General features: G+C 46.1%; 2 protein-coding genes across 2 annotated transcripts; one reads left to right on the top strand and one right to left on the bottom strand.

Annotated features, from left to right (window-relative positions):
* The first annotated feature begins 48 nt into the window (after nt 1–48).
* Nucleotides 49–13,190, top strand: eco (Establishment of cohesion). The gene is made up of 6 exons (XM_050175618.2): nt 49–254; nt 616–2,299; nt 4,288–4,406; nt 5,632–5,746; nt 9,914–10,068; nt 11,872–13,190. The coding sequence occupies exons 2-6, from the start codon at nt 626–628 to the stop codon at nt 11,996–11,998; spliced, it is 2,190 nt and encodes a 729-aa protein (XP_050031575.1). The 5' UTR covers nt 49–254; nt 616–625; the 3' UTR covers nt 11,999–13,190.
* Nucleotides 13,191–18,711: 5,521 nt separating this feature from the next.
* Nucleotides 18,712–20,438, bottom strand: LOC126527753 (lupus La protein-like). The gene has a single exon (XM_050175624.2). The coding sequence runs from the start codon at nt 20,105–20,107 to the stop codon at nt 18,878–18,880; it is 1,230 nt and encodes a 409-aa protein (XP_050031581.1). The 5' UTR covers nt 20,108–20,438; the 3' UTR covers nt 18,712–18,877.
* Nucleotides 20,439–22,612: the final 2,174 nt, after the last annotated feature.

Below are 22,612 nucleotides of genomic sequence, written 5' to 3' on the forward strand. Positions count from 1 at the left end.
GTTACTCTTAGCAGTGGAACAATCCTACCTGCGGCTCTCCATGTTCCGAGGCAGCCACCGCGATTGCTGAGCAGTGGCCGTAGCAGGATTAGCGGGATAGCATTTGTACACGGGCAACCCTGAAAATGCTTCATCCGATCGGTGGTCCGGCGCGAAAATTGTGGACTCGCTCGCTGATCGGTTTTGTGGGAGAAAGTCTTTGCATCAGTGCGTTCTCGTTTGTTTGATTGGCCCGAACGTTCGGGATCTTTTCGGTGAGTTCTTGGCGTCTGAACTTGGAACAGTCTTAGTTAACGGCTCGAAATGCGCTGTCAACATGGGCTTCAGAAAATCATTTGTCGTCGATCGGCTATTCGCAAATTTAAAAAGCTCACGAGAGCTTATTTTACCTATATATGCACCGACTTACAATTTACACTCTAATGCCCAAATTGTTGGCATATAAAATGTTCTATTCTGCGTCTACTGCAAGCAGTATGTCCTCTTCATCCATGCACTTCCCCGCACTTTCGTTCTGTCAAGTCTGTCGTGATCCCAGCGTCGTGCTTGAACCGTTGATCACTGCATTGTGCTCGTGCCAAAGAGTGATTTAGGAGAGTCACGTTTTTCGCGCAGGTATTCCGACATGTCTTACGAGGGCAGGAAGCCGAGCAGTTTCTACTCCTCGACCAACTATCTGAGCCCACTCGAGCGAAAGCGCCTGCGAGCCATCGAGAACGAAACGCCAGTGACAGAGAGGACAGATCAAACATCCAGCAAGCGCACTTCGAAGAAGAGCGCTCCGAAACGTCGGGATAACGCCGGAAAAAAACAGCCGCCCGGAAAGCGAAAGCGAAGCGTCTCGGATTCGTCGAGGGTCACCAGGGCGAAGTCCCGGACTCAAGCCTCGGTCACAGCGCACAAGGCTTCTTCGGCGGCGGCCAAGAAGAAAGCCGTGGTCATACCGCTGTCGGAGCAGGCTATACTACCGTCGGCTACTTCGGAGAACCCCGATACTGAGCCGCCTGCCAAGAAAGTCCGCAAGTTCTTCTCGTCAGGGCTGCGCGCCCCGACGGGCGCCTCCAGCAGCTCGATGGCAGTGGCCACGGCCGTCTCGTGGGACCCCAAGTTCAAGTTGAAGTTCGAGCCAACCGTCGCACCGCTGAAGAAACCGTCGACCACGGCGGCTTCGCTCAAGTCATCCAAGAAGGAACTGGTAATGACCGTGCCGTTCAGGCCGGCCAAGAAAGCGACGGTGGAGACTGTCACTTCCGCAAGGAGCGTCGACCCCGCTTTGCCTGGACCGACGTTCCGTGAACCACCGGTTGAACCCAGGGTGGATGACGCTGAGCCAGGGAAAAGTGTCAGTGGAATCGCAAACACAACAGCAAGAAGGACACTGGTGATGACTGTACCTTTTAGGCAGCCTCGTGTACAGGCAGCGACTGTCGCCTCTGGCTCGAGAGTTGACGTCACTATGCAAGAACAAGTACCTCGCAAACCGCCGGAGCAAACAAGAGCCGGAAACGTGGAGACGCCAGACAACGAGCACCTCGAAACTAGGGCCGAAACTAGCCGTGCAGATGTGAGCTCTCTCGGAGTGAAGACAGATGTCGTGGAAGAAGCAGGGCACGAGTTTTCTCGCGTGTGCGAGCCATGTGGCAGAAAGGATGACAACGATGGGGTTGAAGAACGCCACAGTTCCGCAACGAAAGATGACTCCCTGTCTTCCACGACTAATCATGAACAATCTATCGTGCACTTAGAGGCCGAAGTGAATCAAAGCAAGCCCATTGTCACTACACCAGCTCGAGACAGTAGCACTCGCAGTTTCATGTTCCAAGACTGCCGCGGCAGTGCCGACCACTCCCTGCCCTTGAGAGCATTGTGCACAAATATGCCGGACACCACAGATGGCAGAAAATTTGGCGACCGTTCCCTGCCTTTGAGAGCATTGTGCATAAATACGCCGGATAAGGCAGGTGGCAGTAGACTTGCCGAGAGGCCAAGTACGCCACCACCAGACAGCTCTCACAGCCCAAACAGACAGTCTCTTTACCCAATCTTTTCAACGCCCACTTCAAACTGCAAAACGAGGATGGAACTGCGCCAAATACCTGCCTCGCCCATTGAGGTGCCAAAAAAACGGTTCATGCCGGGATCGTCAGACCCAGCGCAGCTCATAATCGACGCCGGACAAAAGAAGTTTGGACACACAACCTGTGCTGTGTGTGGTATGGTGTACACGATTGGAGAAGTCGAAGACGAAAAGCTGCACACTAAGTACCATCAGTCCTTCCTGGCAGTTGTGAAGTTTCCGGTAAGAGCTCCCATGTAAAGTCAACTGTGAATGCTTAGAGACTGCAGGGTCTGAGAAAGTGTCAAATTTCTATGGTGCTGGAAATTCAAGTGCCAGGCTGCATTCTGAGCCTGCAGAGATTGTTTTATTTTTTTCCTGAAATGTCACGGTCCAAATTTTGAAGTTGACTGTACAAACACAGGATGTGTTTTGTAAGTAGCATGACTTTTCCCGATTGAGATATATATTCTGACCACTGATGCAGCATAATGTTTGTGTGAAATTTGTGGAGGGCCATCTGTCAGGCTTTGAGCTCCGCACAAGTATGTGCCTGTACAATGCATATGCAAGCCTGGTTTCTTGTGTTGTCCTCTTCGGTATGTTCACTTTCGATCTTTTGAAACTTATCCGCCCTTTTTTATTTTATTCTCTCTTTCTTCTTCTTCACTCACTGTTCCACGCCCATTTTTAAACTTTAATATCTCTCCTTTGGTTTACTCTCTGTCCTTTTCTCTTTCTGTGTACAATCAGCCACAAAAGTTTACAAAATACGTATCCTATGACGGGTGTGAATTTGCACTCTGGTCGGGTGTGGCACGTTTAATTTAATGTATCAATGTGTATGTCGGAAAAACTACTACATGTTGATGCTTAATTCTAAGCTGTGTGTCCCTCCCCACACTATGGCTTGCCTCATAATCAGGTAGTAATTTTATAACATAAAACCCCAGAATTTAATGTTTCAATTTTTACTAGCTAAGTGGAACTGACCGTCTTGAAGTATGAATGTGCTGTAAAAATGAAGATAAATTTTTGTTAAATGCCGAAACCCCCCTTTTATTATGGCCTCTTGCAATGTGGTGCAATACTTCAGTAATGGAAATGCAACAAGGGAGCAATGCAAATATTGTTTGTACCCCGTGCTTTGAGTGCATAACCCTGGATGGTTGAAAGTAACTTGGAGTACCCTGATACGGGATTTTTCATGGTCTCTGAACTGCTTTGACATGCTAACTCCCATAATTTAATGTGGTTCATTTCTATCAAGGGTCTTGCATCTGAGTCAAGGTGTCAGTCCAAGCTATCCATAATTTTGACCTAGCCAAAAGGCTCATGAATGGGAGAACAGACATCAAATTACCGCTCTTTAGAATAAAACGCTAGCACAAACAAGTTTGAAAGACTGGAACAGCTGGCATGTACAAGTGACCCGGCAAGAAACGACAACCCTAAATCCACTTGTATAACGCAAGGCAGACTTCACTCGTTTAAATGGAATGGCAAGGCACTGCTTCACTGCAAGGCACTGCTTCAGTCCACATATAGCATGCACCAAGCACTTGCATGTTTCTGCTGTGACAAAAGTAGTGGAAAAAAGGAAGAAAACAGATGTCAATCAACTCAATGAAGGGACACCTTTGCTGTCCAATGCGACATATAAAACAACAGCACTTGATTAGCCAACTAGTGACACACCAATGATTGATACAATAAAATAAACATTAGATATGCGTTGTACTTCAGAGCGGTAGGCATAATGACTGTCACTGTGGAACAGAGGGGGGACCTTCACATGCAGTATTCATGCTTCCAGTGGAAGCACGGGCACTTCCATTGCACTGTTTCACTGCGAAATGCACCGTACTTTTAACTTGCATTGCATTGCCTGAACTGTGCGCATTATCGCTATGAATTTCCAACTATTGGAAGTCTCTACGCTTGTAAGACCATAGAGTACTGGTTTGGTGGAGTTGGTAACTTTAATCCACATCGGCCAGTTTTTGCACATAAACAAAGGACAAATGAAATTGACTGACACAAGCGAAACTGTCACTGTGCTTGTGTCTGTCACCTTGTGCGGTTTGGTTGTCTAATCGTGCACGTAACACCTGCCGGTACAGAAGAATGTGGGGTCAGCGTTGCCGACGACTATGCGCTGTGTGTTTCATCAGCGAGGTAGCTTTTTGCACTTCGGGAGTCCCTAATGCACCGTTTTGTCGCCACTGCAGGGCTGGAAGAACCAGCGCGAAGTTGGCCTCTATCCGGACGGCAAGATAATCATGGTGTCACCAAATGATCCCAAGAACATGCTGAACAAGATGGACGAGATACGGCAGATGGTTGACAGGTGGGCAAAATGTTGCTCGACAAGAGCTTTTGGCATTTTCAGCAGCCGTCCTCGCCATGGTGGCGCTGTGGCATTCTGCTGCCGAGCAAGAGGTCGTGGGTTCAATTCCTGCCTGCTGTGGCTCTATTTTGGTGGAGTTGAAATGAAAAAAAAAAAAAAAAAAGAACGCTCATCTGCTTATTTAGGTGCACGGTAAAGAACCACATGTGGGCAAAGCTGAGGAAGTCAATCCTGTTCGGGTTCGACTGCGGTCAAAAGTGCCCCACGTGTGACATGGGCTATTACTGTCTGTTAGTGCAAGGGCACTGTAATTGCAACAGAAGCGTGGGTATCACGTTAATAAAAACTTGAACTGCTTTCGCTTTCTTCTCGATGTAAGATGATCCGACTATGCCTCTCTCATCAATTTTCTTCATCGTCACAACCTGCACTACAAACTTGCCCTTCCAACCTGTTATAATTTATTGTTGCTTGGATCGTGTTCATAAAGTTGGCCATTCCAAATTGTTGAGCAAGTTTATTCCTGCGAGCAAGTTTATTCCTGCGGTGGAGTTAGGTGCACAAATAGAGGATGGAAACACACGCAGCAGTGGTCTGCAGGCTAGAGTTCTTGCGCAGAGGTGGTATGATATACGTTCAGGCTGGGTTACTTCAGAGTGGCAGGAAAAAGAAACTGCAAGACATTTGAGTCCTGAGCAAGTGCCGCTAACAAATAAGGAATGCATCAAAAGCCTGGAAGCTCCCAATGCACGTGGTCGAGAGAAGCCAGGTCTTCGTTATTTACCTGTCCACAAGAACCTGCCGGTACAGATCGCAGTAATGATAGAAGATTTGTAGCACATCTATCCTTTGAACATTAATGGCGACACTAATGCAGTTAGCAATCTTTTGTATGATAGGTGTGTAATTGGCGATATTTTTTTATACGTGATGATTATTACTTGTGATAATTATAATTACTGAAGTAACAAGAGAGTGTTGTGATATGTACAAGTCCACGGTGTTTGTTAAAGAGCTTAACGTGCTACCTTTAATCATTCTATATGCATAAATATCCAGTAGAACATACCCAGTGACCCAAGTTTGGTAGTACAGCAGCCAGCATATACCTAGTGGCCCAAGCAAGCAGACAACTTGGGTCAATGGGTACATGAAAGTTGTTAGATATGGATGAACAGACAAGTTCCCAAAGAATGATAACCATATCTTCCTCCATTTTTCAAAGGGAGCTGGGAATACTGGAGGATGAGGCAACTCGCCATGCTCCACAGATGTACTTTGTGTTCGTGTCGTACTCGAAGAAAGTGCTCGGATTCCTCTCCGCTCAAGAAATCAAGCAGGTGAGTTATCGCATTTTCATTTCCGGTGTTGCTCTGACGACACCTGTTTCAAATTCACACTTAAATTCAGCAGTGCGTACTGCCGAAGTGGACAGTCATCGTCATCAACCAACGCAGGATAAGCGCCTCTCCCAGTGATCTCAGATTGCCCCCGTCTTGCGCTGGCTCCGTCTTATCCATGCAAATTCTCTAAGCTTAACTTGCCATCTAATCAGCAGTGTGCTGACTTGGTTCATACTTTTGGGAAGGAACCGCACTTCAGAACGAGACAAGGATATCTCGCCTAGGTCATCTCCCTACTCCCATTCTCAAGCGTTGTTTTTTTTTTTTTCCGCTGCACCATTTAATTCTCCGCCGTCCTCGACTGTGCTTCCCTTCCCTTGGCAACCATTCTGGAACTCTAGTAGACCATCGGTTATCACATCACATGTCCCAGCCAGTTTCATTTTTGTCTGTTAATATCAACTAGAATATTGGCTACTGCCGATTGCTCTAATCCATGCCGCTGTCTTCCTGTCTCCTAGCTTCACTCCTAACATTATTCGTTCCATCACTCTTTGCACGGCCTTTACCTTCTCAAGCTTCTTTGTTGGCCTCCGAGTATGTGCCTCATGTGTTAGCACAGGTAGAATGCTATGATTTTTACCATTTTTCTTTTGTCAAGGTTGACTGCAAGCTGCCGTTAATGGTTTGGCAATGCCTGTACTATGCAACTACATCTTAATGTCGACTAGAATATCAGCTACCCCCATTTTCTAATTCACACACTGTCCTCCTGTCTTTTAGAAGGACAGTGGCGGAAACTATTAAGTCAAGTCAGATCGATAGATTATTCGTCTAGAAGTGTATGTCACCTGTTTCTGTGTGCCACTGCACAACCTTGTTGCGTAGAAAACTGCCACCAAAGGTCCCACTGCTGCAACTCAATTTGAATCGCCCACACCAAAATGGACGACTTGACCTAATCCTCAGGTGACCTCCCTCTCTGCTGCTTTCTGTGCATCAGCTGATGCCAAGGTCACACGAGGTACCACAGTTCACCCACTTCGACTTTCGATTTTCATCAGTTTCTCACTTATTGTCACTGCAAATTTAGGAATTCGTTGTAACAGAAGGCCAAATCTTTCACTCTAGCTCGAGTTAACATTTTATTTTGTGGTCCTTTTAATGTTACACCTATCGTTTTTGGTTCCATCGCTCGTTGCGCAGCCCTTGACTTCATCTCAAGCTTCTTTGTTAAGCTCCAAGCTTCTGGCCCATATGTTAGTACTACCAGTACGATGCTATGATTGTACAGTAACAAAAAGGCATTACTGCAATCGCAGAAAAGCTTGCTTCAGGCATGTTGATATTGCATCTCTACTACTATCGAGGCTGCCCATTTCCCCTATGGCGCTGTCGCTAGAACTGTACAAATAGTAATTTTTGAGAGTGACTTGAACACGAATCGAATAGCTAACCGGATCCAATCTTGTATACTTTTCTAAATGTTTTTGAATAATGAACAGCTGTTTACACAATTAATACAAAGGGATGTTCACATCCTAGTACAGTCAAACCTCGACGTAACGAAGTTGTACTTGCAGCAAAGAACTCTGTTGAATCGCACATTTCGTTAATTCGAGTTTTCGAGTTCCAGCTTTAAAAACAACTTCATAAATTCCCAGAGCATTCCGGGTAGACAATATCTTGTCAGCAAGCACTGGTACACTTGGCATTACATGAGCACCAACGCTAGACGTGTGGGAGCAATAAAGTACGCGTGAAGGCACCATCCAGTTCGGCTTGCCACAGAAAGATTACCTCTAAGATCGATAATGCGCATGGCCCGCGCTTAGAGGCACGCAAGGAGGAGAAGGCAGACTGCACGCGTTCTTGCCCACGTCCTCCCCAGCGCGTGCTTGATCACGTTACCGTGCGTTCAAGCCCTCCCCATCCCTTTTGTGCAGAAGGAATCATCAGCTCTCGTGTTTCTCAAGAGTTGTTTACCAAAGCGACAAATGGCACAGCGGTGTTTTCTGCCTACGGCGTCCCAGCGTGCACACCTTGACAGCGGTTTTGCCGCTCAAACTTTTCATGCAGAAGGACGCTTGAAGTAACTGTCGCCTCGACTTAGTTTTTTTGCTAGATTTACTAGCCATACAGGCTCCAAGTACATGATGAAATGGCCGAAAACGTCATTAAATCGAAACTGTGTCATGAAGTTACTTTGTTAGATCACAGAAAATAAATACACGGTTTTCAGTGCAACTAATACCAGGAAATGAAAATAGTTTGTTACATCGCGGATTTCGTTAAACTGAGCTTCATTACATCAAGGTTCAACTGTATTCATGTTAGTAAGCTTTTGTCGTTACATTGTATGTTATGAAGCAATGATTATTAAATGCACAAATAGAACATCAGGAACAAATAAGCAATCTGCGGGACAGGGCTTTTTGGAGAGTGCAAATGACCACTGCATAGCTGGTAAAAAGTCTGGCCTATTGAGTGACATAGCCTGCTTTACTATGTAAGTTGTCAGGTTTTGTGCTTATAGGTACTATGCCTGCAGGGATGAAATTCACTGTACTTTTGCTCCAATTTTATGTTTGATGTGCCCGCTTGATGTTTTGAAATATTTGAAAAATGTTCATATGGTACTGTAAAATAAGGAGCAGCGTGGCTGTGGCTAGGAGAGAGACGACGACGAGAAAGAACAACCTTGTTTCGGTGCTCGATCGGCTACCCTACCTCTCGCTGCTCCAATGTTCTAGTCGCGAACGCTTACTGCTCAAAGTGCTTCGCGACAATATTTACAAATCCTAACTACTCAATTTGAAAACCGAATCGAGTAGAACAATGTTCGATTCATTATAAATGAGCTTTGAATATTCACTCAGCCCTGTTGGTGTGTGGCTAAGTAGGCTGCAAGCAGCCACTGCACTGTGATTGGTCAAATACTGAGACACATAAGAATTTTGCGGCAGGTCTAAACTTGTCGCGACCTCCACAGCGAACTGGTTTCTGCCACTGTACTACAGCAGGAGTCGCATAGTGTGAGAAATGTGTTTAAGGTGTGGTGGGTGTTAGTGCTTTAAATCAAAGCTTACTTTGCCTTACTCCACAGACCTTTTGCATGTTTCCTGGGTCACTCAGCACCTCGAAATATGTACGCTTCAGCAAACTAGCTTTTATAGCCCGAAAGGTCGACCGATAAAGTAAAGTGCCAGTGATAACACCTCTGTTCTGCATGATCAGACAGTAAATTTCATCAGCAGGGGCAACACAGCAAAGCAAACTCGTCATGTGGCAATGCGATGGTACAGTCACATTCATCGTGAGCTGCAACATGGTGCCAGTGATAGAAGGACCTGCAGGAATGCATGGCAACGGCAACATACAAAGTTTTTAATAAATTGATACTAGTAGCTCAAGTGGTGTTTAGTTCTCCAGTTTTTCATATGCAGGTACTACTGTGCAGTCTTGGAGACCCTTCAACTATGGGGGCCGTGTTGCAGTTTGTATTGAGTGCGACTGTACATTGTCTGTCTAGCATGGTTAATGTGTCCATATTTTGCTGCCCGCCGTGTAGTACAAGAGTGGGGCATGTTCAACATGCAAGATGTTTTTTCAAGTGAATGCCCGTCCCTTTTGAAGTATGTAGCTTGAAATGTTCAGGCTGCAACAAGGCTTGCTCTTTACTTTCTTGTTCAAAAATGTTTCAACGGAGGCAGATGTCTGACAGCATTTCTTGGCTTTCTCAAATTGCTGCGGCATTGCAAAGCTGTACACTGCTGGGTGCCAACTGCTAACTAGAACTTTATTGCTCAATTCATCGTCCACCCACACCAGTTCACCTTACATGTTTGAGAATCGGTTAACAACCCGGTAACCCCTTCCATGCCATGGACGAGCTCAGCGAGTCGAGGGCACTTCTAATTTTCTAGCAACGCCACGGACAAGCTGATTTTCTTCCTATTGCTTTGTCATACTCCTGGTAGGTGGCAGAACACAATGCATGGGGCAGCACAAGCAGGAGCGAGTTTTTTTTTGGCGGAGGAAGAAGACGTGTCAGCAGTGGAGGTTCTTAAAAAATAATTTGGCCATTTTCAGTCATAATTCTGGGTAATAGCATGGCACGGAAGCAAGCCAGCACATTACATTGTCGTCATCTTCTTCGCACAGGGCTATAGGGTAATCCCCAACGAGAACAGCGACGGGAACAACACTTACTGCTGCGAGTGCGACCCAAAGCCAGCCGTTTGTGGAGTCTCACGAATCTGGACAGCGCCATTCTACAGGCGAAAGAAGGTGGCCTCGAGGCTGCTGAACCGACTTCGGTAAGAGCCAAATATTGTAGTCGACTCTCATTGATTCAACCATTGCGGGACCTCAAAATTTGGCTGAATTATCCGAAAGGTTGAATTAATGGATGACAGCAAAATTACAAATTCAAATCTTTTTCAAGATCAAGTAAGAGATCTTGAAAGTGTTTTTTCTTGACCTCGATGGAGCGCTGTGTAATTGCCATGCACGGTCATACTGAGCGGACGAAGTACACTGCTGAAAGCAGGGGTGTGACATGACACGAAACAAGATCGAACAGATGGCTTCGTGGGCCGGGACTATCCAGGCAGCTCAAGTTAATTGAAAAGTCTAATTAACTGAGGTCAAAAAATAACTGCAATCGACTGTGTTTCCAGACCTACCACAGTGGTTATGTTGTACTGCGGCGAAGCACAAGGTCATGGGTTTGATTCCCGGACACTGAGGCCAAATTCAGGTATAAAGGGAATGCAAAAACTGATGTGCCTAGGTTTAGGCGCGCGCTAGAGAGCCCCATTAAAATTAACCAGATTAATCCAGAGCCGCCCCAACTACAGCATCTGTCATAGCTTGCGAGATGCTTTTGGGACTTTACACCCACTGCGGCCTGACCTCAACATGACAATGGAATAACAAGTTAAGATGAAAGTAAATCTAAAATGTTTCTCACTGATATCGGCTTCCAATGAGTATATGCTTATGAAGACGATTGGATATAATGAAAGTGTTTTTTGTGTTGGATGTGACTTCATCGTAGCAAAGCCGATTGTGACCTGATATCATTTGTTGCGGAGCTGCATGGTTCAATGATAGACATCTCAAAACAAAGTCGAACAGATCATCCTTTAAAATTAAGTGCTTAAGTATTTAATCAAGTATTTGGGTAAAGATGCTGGATACATTATCATAAAAACCTTAATAAGCAAACTAATGTCCAGAGTGGAACAATTAATTGCTGTCAAAAATTCAGTTCTTTAGTTCATAGTCTCGAACCTGTTAAGTTCTTGGCATGCCTAAAGCGACATTCCAAAAAGTTTATAATAGAACCACTATTTGTGAACGTTAAATGCCACCAATTTGACATTTTTGTACAAGAGCAGAGCCACTCTACCCTTTTCTTTAAATGTGCCCTAAATAAATGAATAAACAACAGCTGAAAGAAATAAGGATATTGCATATAATATGTTAATTCTAATGTTCAGCCACTTTATCAAATTTTGCTTCAATTTTGCTATCTTCAAGACAAAGCTGTGCATAATAGAATCGCTATCGATCAACATATGCAACAATCAAAATTTCCAACGCTGACAAGCTTCATCCTACGGTGGACAGAAACGTAGCCATCCTGTAGTGACAAAGCTCTAAATGTGGCGCATTTCTGCGAGCTTTTGCAATTTCATTGTAAGGTTCTCGATTTTAAGAGCTTGTTTACAATTGGCATATTGACTAGGATAATTTTACGACGCTTTATTTGTGTCCAGTTTTCAGAAGGATACAGATGCAGTCTCCAACCATTTTTGTAGCGCCAAACACCTGCTCGATTGTTTGTACCTACCTACAGCGCTGTCACCCTCTCTGTAGGAACACTGTACAACGGCAACTGAAATCTTGAGTGCCATTACATGAATATCTTGGTTGTCTCTTATCACCAATTATATGTAGAGCAGGGTGCCCGTTCACAGCATTCCAAGGTCTGCAAATTCTTTATTAAACACAAACTTCTTAAGTAATAAAGCAATTCTTAGTGTTTTTCACAGAATTCTAGCTGTTGTTTATTTTATGGTAATACTGCTCGTGCCGTTCTCATGTCTTTTCAGAATGAACTTTTCCTTTGGCTGCCCGCTCGAGTTGTGCAAGATTGCCTTCTCGGATCCAACCCTCATGGGTCGTGAGCTAGCCGCAGCGTACACAAAGAACGACAGATTCCTCGTATTCCGTCCCTGAATTGCACTTTCAGCCACCTGGTGGTGGCTGGAAGTGCAATTTAACTTATTGCCATGAATTTTCCTGCAGTGTGAATGGATTTGCTATGATTTAGACGTGCGCTGCAGTGAATCACGCGCACAACATACGAGTGTGCCTCTCAAGTACATCCTCTCCAGCCATACCCCCAGGATGCAAGGAAATTTTCGGCATCCTCGTGGCTTCCTCATTCTGTAAACTCCGCTGACAAACTGTGCGGCACCTTGACACAAGGTATACCTTACGGTGTTTCATCTAGTCACTCGTTAAGGCATGTAACTATACCATGCCCAATTTGCGGTTCCGTGTCTAACAACACCTTCATAACCGTTATGACGTAGTTGATGAGACATAGAAACGACAAAATGAGTCTAATGCCAGGTGTGTGCGCCAATGTGCATTGCATCTCTGCATTGAGTACTGCCATTCTGCACACAAGTACTGTAGTAGGTCTATTCTAGCCCGCTTACGATACTAAAGATATTGCATCTTGTTGCAAACAGTGTTTGAAAGGTTTAGCATAGGCTGTCCCTGATCGACAGTAATGTTTACTCATTGAGGGGAGCTGTACGATGCCGAGCTACACTACAGCAGTGTGACAGAGTTGACGAGCTGTCACATAAATGGGTCACAATTGACTCGATACTCATACTATTGCAGTGCAGCATGGTCCAATGCTAAGAGGAACACCTAACGAGTCACAAAGTCATTATAACTGGAACATTTCCTTGCCTTTATCAGAAGAAAGTGGTTGATATAATCAAGCAGACATACATTTATGCATAAAATGCAGTCCTTTATGCCATACGTCAGCAATAATTTTCCATTCAACAGTGGACCATGCTGTACACTTTATCATCGGACAAAGTTCACCTGAAACTGCGAAAGTTGTGTTGTCGTTATTGCCTTCAGCAGTTGAATATCTACAAAGGCGGCTTTTTCACTGCAAGTAATATTTGAAAGGTTGGTAATGGTCACAAAGGATGATCCTGCAAAATATTTTGTTGCCACTAGGGTGATGTTGACACCCAGGTCCCTGTAGGCTTCTGTATGCCAGCGGCCTATTTTTCTTTTCTTTTTTTTTAATCTATGTGTACTGGCCATGTGCAGAACCCTTCATAACACTTTTTTTTTGCTTTTTAGTATGAACAAATAAAAACTATTTTACAGGAAATGGCTTTGTTTTCTTGCAATTAACTGAGCTGAATACTAAGAATTCAGCAGCATAGCCAAAAACCCCAGGGGCTATGGTGTTGCCCTTCTGAGCTTGAGTTTGCAGGTTTAATCCCAGCCGCATTCCGATATAGGCAGAATGCAAAAATGCTTGCGTTCCTTGTATTAGGTGTACGCTAGAGTCCCACCAGTTGGGCAGAATTAATCCAGTCCCCCATAATCATATCGTGCTTAAGACATGTAACACCCCATCACTGAATTTCTTACGCGCAGCCAGAAAGCTATTCAGCAGCTGTCGAATAATGCTGCAACCTAATACTACATCCCAATGAAGGTAAAAAGCATTTGTATGGCAATACACTGTTCTTGGCCCGCGGACATAAGCAGTTAGACAATATGCATTGATTAGCCAAAACTCGCTACAGTGGTGCCTCGTTCACTGAGCATTTCGCAAACCGAAGTGGGATGGCTCACAATTTTTTGTTTGCAGAGTGAACCAGGTTCCTCTGAATGAACTAGACACATTCTTGCAAGGGTTCCCCATTTTCCCTAGCCTGGACACAAATCTAACCCGACTCGTTTTGCTTCAGAAATGCGATTGAGTGAAATGGAGTGGTCGGTGACTTTTGGATCAGTTTGTTCGTCCTGAATCTTTAAATAATTCATGGGGCCACAACATTCATATGGGAATGAATTACCAGCGAAGCTGTATAGGCTGCGTACATGTGCTGCATACATTATGAAATAATTTTTTTTTATACAGCACCACACTACACCGACACAAGCACTGCTGCGGTCACCGCACTTTCCATGCATCTGCCACAATCGCTGCTGCAGCCGCGCTGGCACCTCCTCGGCGCGAGACGTTATAACCGCAGGAGTGCAGGCCATGTGTACAGGCACCGTTGTCACTCTTTCCCTCTCTCATTATTCATGAAACAGCATTTACGGAGACACTAAAGTAAAGTACTAAGTCGAGCTAGGTCGACAGAGCATTCGTTTAAAAATCTATCATCGTTTATTGTATGCCAATATGGCAATTTTTCGCCTAGGAAATTGCTGTCGAAGGTCCCACTGCTGCTTCTCAATTTGAACCGCCTGCATCAAAGCGGAGAACTTGACGTTATCTCCACGTGACCACCCTGTATGCCGTTATGTCTTTTCTCGACTCTTTATTTAGCTCTATATACGAAGCGTACTGCTTAGCAGGTGTACATGTTCAGCTTGTGTGAGTCACTCTGTGGCTCTGCTTGGGTTCAGGGGGCCAGTTACAGTCGCTTGAGCCTCCTGTGCTGGAGCCGGCAGGGTTGTCAATTGCCACACGCTGCTGCCGCAGCCGTTGTAAACAGAGAAAAGCGGTGTCATTCCAGCCGCGGGTCGCGGCCGCTCTTTGTTAATCAGAGGCACTGATGCCACACATTAGAGGTACCATAGTTGACAATAGATGGCGCCACTCCGATTTCAATTTTTGTCATTTTCTCGCTTACAAGAGCTGTTGTCATTACAAATGAAGAATTCATTATTACATAAGCATAATCTTTCATTCTAGCTCGACTTAGTATTTGCCTTTAGTGTCCCGTTAAAATAAATGCAAGTGCATGAAAGCCAACTTGCTACACTAAGTGCACTTCCTTATATATATAATTTCTCTTACAATGCCGAATTTATGTGGTTCTATTTGGACCGAAGGTCCTGTGCACGCACCATGTTACGGACGTAATTCGGCCAGGTTACCCCTTTGGGAACACATACGGGGATGCATATGGGGGCTAGGTGTACACAGCTTTGCTGTAAAAAAATAAGGGCAGCAGGGCAGAGAGAGACAGACCCAGGCTGACCTCGGAGAAATGTTTCTAAAAGTGGAGATGGGTGTAAACGCTAGTGTAACATCTCTTCCTCCACCACCTCTACTCTCTGGACTGAGCATAACAACAATAATTTTTTATTTCCATCAGCACAGCATTGACGGAGGCATTGAGAATAGAAGCGACTGCTTGACTAGGTTCTCGCCCCCTGTACATCAGTCAGAGGCTGGGGAGCAACGGAACTAGCATCCCCCTTATTTGGCAAAACATTCCATTTTTACAGCGATGCCGCTATGGGGAGCTTTGCAGCCATTTTCACCAGGCAGCATCCTCGGTATAAATCAGCAACGCAATCTGTGTCCGAGTCCCGAATTGTTGCTTTGAAACACAATTGCCGATAATTGCAACGCAAAAGTTACCTTGCGTACACCTCACATGAATAGACCACGCATTATTTTTAGCCAGTACTCCGGTAATTCCCGTCTCCCACGTGTTTTGCCGCCTACATGTCAAACGTCGGTGAGGAGTTTGTACGGCTGCAATGGTAAACAGCCAGCAGTGAATCCTACGTAGGAGCCCAGAAGCAGTCGTATCACCAAGGCGTCGGTGATAAATCATCACTAATAGCCCGCAGACAGATCCCTAGTACTTCCGAAGGGTTAATTGGATGATCGTTCCTCAGTAAACTGGTGCAACCCACTTTTGGGGATTGGCCATGAATCGGGCAGTACGAGGGTTAAAAAAATAGTACTTGTAGGTTTTGCGAACTTGTATAGTTTTGCTGTACTTGGTGTATCAGATTGGCAGAGTGGTGGATTTTTTTTTGCTGGTGGGTTGTCATATCTTTTGCATTTTCTTTGAGGTCTGGGAACGAATTCATAGGTTCCCTAAAGGAAACAATGGAGAAGTGTGTCCTACAGAATGAACGCCTTGCAGAACACGCCCACCCATGGAATAAATTAGGTTCGTTCTGCAAGGCACCGCCGTAAATAGGGTCAGTGCAAAGCTGTCCTACCCGATATTGTCGGTTGAACACATTGGCACACATGGTCTTCACCTGTGTGATGCCGCAACACACAGTCAACAAAAGGCAGAATATGTGTTAGCATCGTTGAAACTTGCAGATGCAGACGTCACATCGTCATCAAAGGCAAGATTGAAGAACATTAGATTTCTTGTACAAATGTCATGCATCAAAGGGCCATATTCAGCTATTACAGTCAACTGCCACATGAGACCGTAGTCATTTATTACCAACCTATTCAAGCTCATGGAAATCTGTGATTAAAGTTCTCTGAAAGATGATCTCAACTGTCTGGTGGTTAGATTCTTTAGACACGGCGTTGAATGAAAAGCTGCTGCACTACAGTCCGCTGCAAAGATCTTGTGAAGAAACATCAGAAAGAGCTACGCCAAACCGCTCCAGTTTTTGCAAATGTTCAGACATCCAACAGGATGCCAAGAGCACGGAAAAACACCATGGAAGTTGGGCAAGCCAACCAGCAGTACCACTGCATCGACAATGTGCCCTTGGTAAGGCAGCAGCCAAGTGCACTTCAAAAAAATAGTGTCCAGCTTCAGGCAAGCAGTGCAGTAATTGTGTGAGGTGACAATCTGCAAGTCGGGACGCCAGAACATGACACATCTGGCACACACAGGTAAGCATGAGGCAGCCGACACAGAATAAGTTTTCCTGGGCGAACTATTCGATGCCAGTTGAGAACACCTGGCATGTGGTAGCATTCGCAGACAACTGCCCATTGCTGTTCACGATTGACACAGAAGCAGACATGTCCCTCCAGCGTGAGTGTATGACAGCACAGGCGCATGGATAAGCTGATATTTAGGATCAGGCAGAACCAACAGCAACATGCATCATGTTTGACACTACTATATGTCATGGCAACAGAAGCTAACTCACCAAATCATGTTTGTAGTGCACGGCCTGAAGACGGCACTCTTGCGTCAACCGGCCATTTTGTGCTCTCGACGCAAGCATTCTACCTTCAGCACAGCAGCTCAAAGCTCCACACACAGGTGATGGATGAGTTCAAGCCGCTGTTCAAAGGACCCGGAAAGATGAAGACTGTCACCAAGGTAGGTGACAGTGCAACCGAATGCTACTGTACCATACACCATTGATTCTTTTTGGATCAGTGACACAGGACAGGCTGGTTTAACCATAAAGTTTCATACAATTACTAGAGGGAGCATGAAACCAGCATGAAAATATGGGTAGTAGATGGATTTGCCTAAATGTTGTCATGGCTTTAAATGGCTTCGTGACTTGGCGAAGTGATAATTTTTAAGAAAGTACTGCATTTTAAATACAACAGCATTCTAACGCAGGACCTTTAGCACAGAAGCCAGATATTGAAACCATCATGCCATAGATGCATGGACAAGCAGTACTACAATAAGCAGCAACTGTGCGAGTTTGCAGTCTTATTTTAGAGATTTAGGCCTAGATGAAGCGCAATAAATGAAGCCACAAGGACATCTGAAGCCCCAAGCTTGAAGACCAGACAAATCCATGTACTACCCATCGTTCCTATGGTGGCTGAACTTGTTGGTACCTCATGGTAGCGGCCCACAGTGGAATGCTGCCACAATGCCTGAACTTGTGAAGATTCTTCTCAAGAAAAGGTGTCGTATGGAGACATGCAAGCAGAGCAGTGGTCCACTATCATAAACACCACCATGCTGGCTACTATTATTAATGAGACAGTTAATGACAAGTGCATGAGCTGTAGAATGACAAGCTTGGAATGACAACCTGCGAGGTCCAACAGATTCTCGGACCTCAATAAATGTACATCCCCATTACCATGTAGTCCTTCCCTTCCCTCACGACGATGAGCAAAACGTGAACAAGGTGAATGCAGGAGCCAACGTTTCGACAAATGGACTTGTCTTCTTCAAGGCGCCTTGAAGAAGACAAGTCCACTTGTCGAAACGTTGGCTCCTGCATTCACCTTGTTCACGTTTTGCTCATCGTCTTGAATTTCCATCTCCCGCATTCCCCATCTTTTCCCTTCCTTCAGTTACATGACAGTGGCTTTAGCCCCCATGAAGCACTAAAAATCGAGAGGTTTCAGAGGATATGCAGCAGAAGGTGTATGGAACATCTATGGGCCAACATTCAAGTAATTTGACAGTATTGCAGCAACTTCCTTTTGAACTGAACTGGAACTGGAGCAGATCTACTGAGCTGATCAAGATATGCTTGTTTCCTGAAGTCCTCACAGACTAGACACTCTGTTGCAAGCTAGTGCACTGCAATGTACAAACTATCTGTGGGTGCAAAGCTGCCAATCAACTTCCAACTGCTGTGTGTAGTAACTGTAAGCTAATGCTCCAACAGAAGCTGGCATACATAGCAGAAAAAATTGCACAACTTCTCAGATACAGAATATCAACACCGGCATGCATCTACTCTGCATCCGCCTGTACAAAAAACTGCGCTATTTTTTCCACAACACTAACTAAAAATCTAATGCTGACCATTATATGATCATACGCAAGGCAACTTTGCTGAGAATGAACACTGCACGTTGGCACCAGAATGGTATTTCGGGTAAAGTCATATAGCAAAATACATTTTATGCTGAATCAACATAACCGGTATGCCTACCGTTTTAAGATGTGGTTCACTGGCAAAAGCACTGCATGTGCTCTTGAGAACAGCCACATCTAGGGAAACAGCAGCCCATGGGGTGGATGTATGCATTGCACATTTAATGCAAATGAGGGAGTTACAGCGCAGAACTGCGAAGTGCTTTTAACTTATGGTACATGAAGCGAATGAAAAATGAAATAAATGAAACTGTCCACAAACAGTTGCAGTCCACACTTGTAATCCCGCTGCATGCTCCCTTCCTGGCTATTCGGCAGCCGCTTCACCGTCGGTCTTGGACCTCTTGGCTTCGTTGGGTGCGCTATCGTCCTTGGCGCCTCCCGTGCTTTCTTGCGCGGCTGGCTTCTTGGCTTCGCTGTTGTCGTCGCCAGCATCGTCTTCGGCGGCGCGCTTCTTGCCTCGGTCTTGCCTCCGGCCGCATTGCTGGCGACCTCTTCCATGACCACCCTTGTTGCCGCGTTGACCGCCCTTGAAGCGGTTCTTCTTGTCTCGCTTGGCCGCGGTCAGCTTCTTCCAGTACTCGACCTCCTCGTCTCCTTCCAAGGCCTCGGCAGTGACCTCGTTCCCGTAGATCTTGAGGCCTTCGCCCTGCGCCTCGAGCTTGGCCAGGACGGCTTGCGCGGAGCCTTCCTCGACGAAACGCAGCACGGCCTCCGGTTGGCCCCTCGAGTAATCGACGAAAGCGACCGCGGCGTACGGCGCAAGGGCCTGCTTGAGGTTCTCCCACGTGGTCTTCTCGCCGAGCCCTTTGACGCGCAGAAGGCAACCGAGCACGATTTCGGGCGCCTCCGGCTCCTCGGCGGCGCCGGCGTCACCGCCTCCCGCCGCTTCTTTGTCGGCGGCCTTCTTCTTGGCCTTCTCGTCTAGCCTGGCCTGGCGCTCCTGCTTCTTTCGGGCCACGTAGTCCGTCTTCATGGACCGCGTCAGCTCGAGCTCGTTGAACTTGACTCCCTCCTTCGCGAGGAACGCATCGGCTTCTTCCTTCGTCGAGAACGTGGCGAACACGGAGCCCTTGAACTTGCGCGTCTTGGGGTAGCGCCTCATGAAGACGTTGATGCACTGGCCGAACTGTCCGAAAAATTCCAGCAGGTCGTCGATGGTGGCGGTGGCCGGGAAACCCTTGGCGTAGACGCTCAGTTCGTCCAGCTTCTGCTGGTGTTCCTTGTTGCTCTCGGGCACGGGCTTGGCGGCGCTGCGGCGGATCTTCTTCCCGTCGTCGCTGACCTCCAGGAGCTGACTGGTGGACTTTTTGAGCGCCTCGGCCACCACGTTCTCCGCCGTGGTGAGGCTCTTCAGCCTGTTGAATGTCAGCAGGGTTTCTATCGTCACCCAGCCGTCGTCCAGTTTGAGCTTGCCCTGGAGGAACTTGTCGCGAGGCAAGTTGAAGTCGCCAAAATAGTACTCGACCTGCTTGATGATTTGGGCCTCGAGAGCCGACACGTCGGCGGAGGCGTTTTCAACGTCCGCATTCGTCATTGTCGAGCTTCACGGGCGCACCATTCAACAACGAACGACACACTCACAATGCTAGTCGAGGAACAAAGCGCTGAGGGCTAAGCCGGCGTCATGGCATATTCCCGACGTTCCACGTGCAGCTTTGTTTCAGGCCTGCCAGTATCCTCCAAGGACTCGCAGGCGACGTGCCGCAAGACGTTTCAGGCGCCGAGAAGCTCTTCGGCTCTTTTAGAGGTTTCCACAAGTCTTCTGCGCACTTGACGTTCCAGCTTCTAGAGCTCCAAACGTTCAGCGAACGCGCGTACGACGCAAATGCTGGAACCACGCCGGCAGTAAGAAGCCAATGGCGCCTATGGCTCAGCTACGGCTCGGCCAAAACTACGTTCTACGTTGGCTACGTTCTAGACTTCAACTTGTCTTGGCTTGAACAAGCTCGCAAACCTACCATCATCACCACCATTTTCCTTCAAAGAGCCGCGCGAAACTTAAAACCAAAACGCGTGCGAGTGGAGTTCGAGGCCCACGCGATTTTGTGCGAGACACACAGGTCTTTGTTCCTGTTCCAGGAAGGCTTCCCCTAGTTGAAAGAACTTACTTTTAATATTACATGTTAATTTATTACTTAATTTTTATTCACTAGCTACATGTTTCATGCAGTAACCTTTACCTTTTACCGTTCTCTCTATTTCTCCTTACATCTTAGTTGTCGCGTTCGAGTGAGGTTCACTCTACCACATGTAGTAGGTTCCATCAAAGCTGACATACGAACAAGTCAGTCGTGATGACCTGTACCCATTAGGAGTTATAAGGCTCACAAGCAACCATGCAGAAATTGCAACTGCTTGGCTATGGCGCCTCCGCGTCCGACGCGCAGAGCCCAGATATGGCGTGACGTCACGGCGCAGCAACGCAGGGGGTCCACGCCCACCTTTATCGATGGCAAAATTAAACCACAGGTCCTCATTAGCTGTGTCAGCTTTGTAATTGACAGCATTGAGTTTTTTTTCTGCTTTCCGAGGGTGCACGGACTTTCGTCAAGCCAATTTTTAGGCTTTTTTTCTTTTTTTCTCCATGTACTTGACTTCGCATCATGTATATCTGTGCGTGTAATGTGAAATTAACTTTGAATGTAACCTGCGTATTTCTTAACGGTCATTTCTCTACCCTAATGCCCATACACCCTCTGCAGCACGCACAAGACATTTCACTTGCCCACTGCGGCTGTGTCCAGGATACAGCCTACACAGTTTTTCTTTTTTTGAGACAACAGAAACTTTGACTATAATGAGGCATCATTGCTAATAAAAACAAATGTGCACATTTATGCATCTTATTTTCCACACTTCGCACCAATCCTGCTTGGCCTTTGAAATCATATATAACATGCGGACTGGTGACATACACCACCCCAAACTGCGCACACAGTTACAGGCATGTCAACACGCATTCTACATGTGAACCCCCACCCTCATATCACTGCTTTACAAGCTCGGCCTACTAACCTTCTGTACCGAGGGACTTGGTCATCATTTATTGACCAATGATTACCCAACAAGGTTCTCTTATTTTGAAACCCCTCCAAACCCCTTGCTGCCCTTGTTATGGTGCCGTGCGATTCGGCTATCACAAAGCAGCTGTGGGGTGGGTGAAAGTTCAACATATGCTAGCATCCGTATACAATGTGTAGCTCTGAAAGTCGCATAAGTTTCCACGATTATTCTTTAAAAGCAAAGCTCTTTACCTATCCGCCGCTTCATGTTTTTTGGTGGTGTCTCGCCGACTACAACGGCTCCTGACCAACAGTGCCAGCGAGCACACTTGTGTTCTGCATAATAAAACATCAGATCACAATAAGATCCTGTACATGTAATGTTCGCTTATGGGAATCTAAAGCACGTAGACTTAATGTAAATAAAACCAGAGATTTAATCACCTCTTTCTTAAATTGCCCACATTTGGAATGGCTGTATGAAATGATTGCTGCATATTGATCGATTCCCACAATATGGCACGTACCCACGACCAGGGATGGCCCATGAAGTGTGTCCGCATGTTGATCATGATGACAATTTCCACACAATGGCACGTACCCATAATAGGGGTTTTGCCAATAAGTGGGAGGTACATATTGTGCAAGGAGGTTTTAAAAAAAACGTGATATTGTGCCACTGTCAACGAGCTCTTTGAGATTGCCACATGATTTCCGTACTATAATGCATACCCACCAAGAGGGACTGGCCAAGACGCCGCTGGTACATTTAAAACAGAAGGGACATGAAGAAGCACAATTCCTTATAAGATTTGTCACATTGCGTAGCATCCAGTATTGCACACGCACATTGTGAGCACACGCACGCACAATCTTCCTTTACAGCAAGATGCAGGAGTGAAATGGTTGATTTTGTAGCTTTTCATGAAGTGCTTCACTTGAAATAAATTGCTACATCTGCATTGGATCTGCATGTTTCTTTAGTAGCAACATGGACAAGCCTAGCTTTGTCTTGGTGTTTACTCGTGCTTTCGGTA

This window comes from Dermacentor andersoni, chromosome 9 (genome assembly GCF_023375885.2).
Source record: "Dermacentor andersoni chromosome 9, qqDerAnde1_hic_scaffold, whole genome shotgun sequence".
In the NCBI taxonomy this organism is placed as follows: domain Eukaryota; kingdom Metazoa; phylum Arthropoda; class Arachnida; order Ixodida; family Ixodidae; genus Dermacentor; species Dermacentor andersoni.

Excerpts from the sequence above, each read along its gene's own strand:
- eco (XM_050175618.2), top strand. The coding sequence starts at position 626 with ATGTCTTACGAGGGCAGGAAGCCGAGCAGTTTCTACTCCTCGACCAAC. Across the intron at positions 4,407-5,631 it reads ATACGGCAGATGGTTGACAG|GGAGCTGGGAATACTGGAGG; the intron begins GTGGGCAAAATG and ends CATTTTTCAAAG. Across the intron at positions 5,747-9,913 it reads CCGCTCAAGAAATCAAGCAG|GGCTATAGGGTAATCCCCAA; the intron begins GTGAGTTATCGC and ends TTCTTCGCACAG.
- LOC126527753 (XM_050175624.2), bottom strand. The coding sequence starts at position 20,107 with ATGACGAATGCGGACGTTGAAAACGCCTCCGCCGACGTGTCGGCTCTC.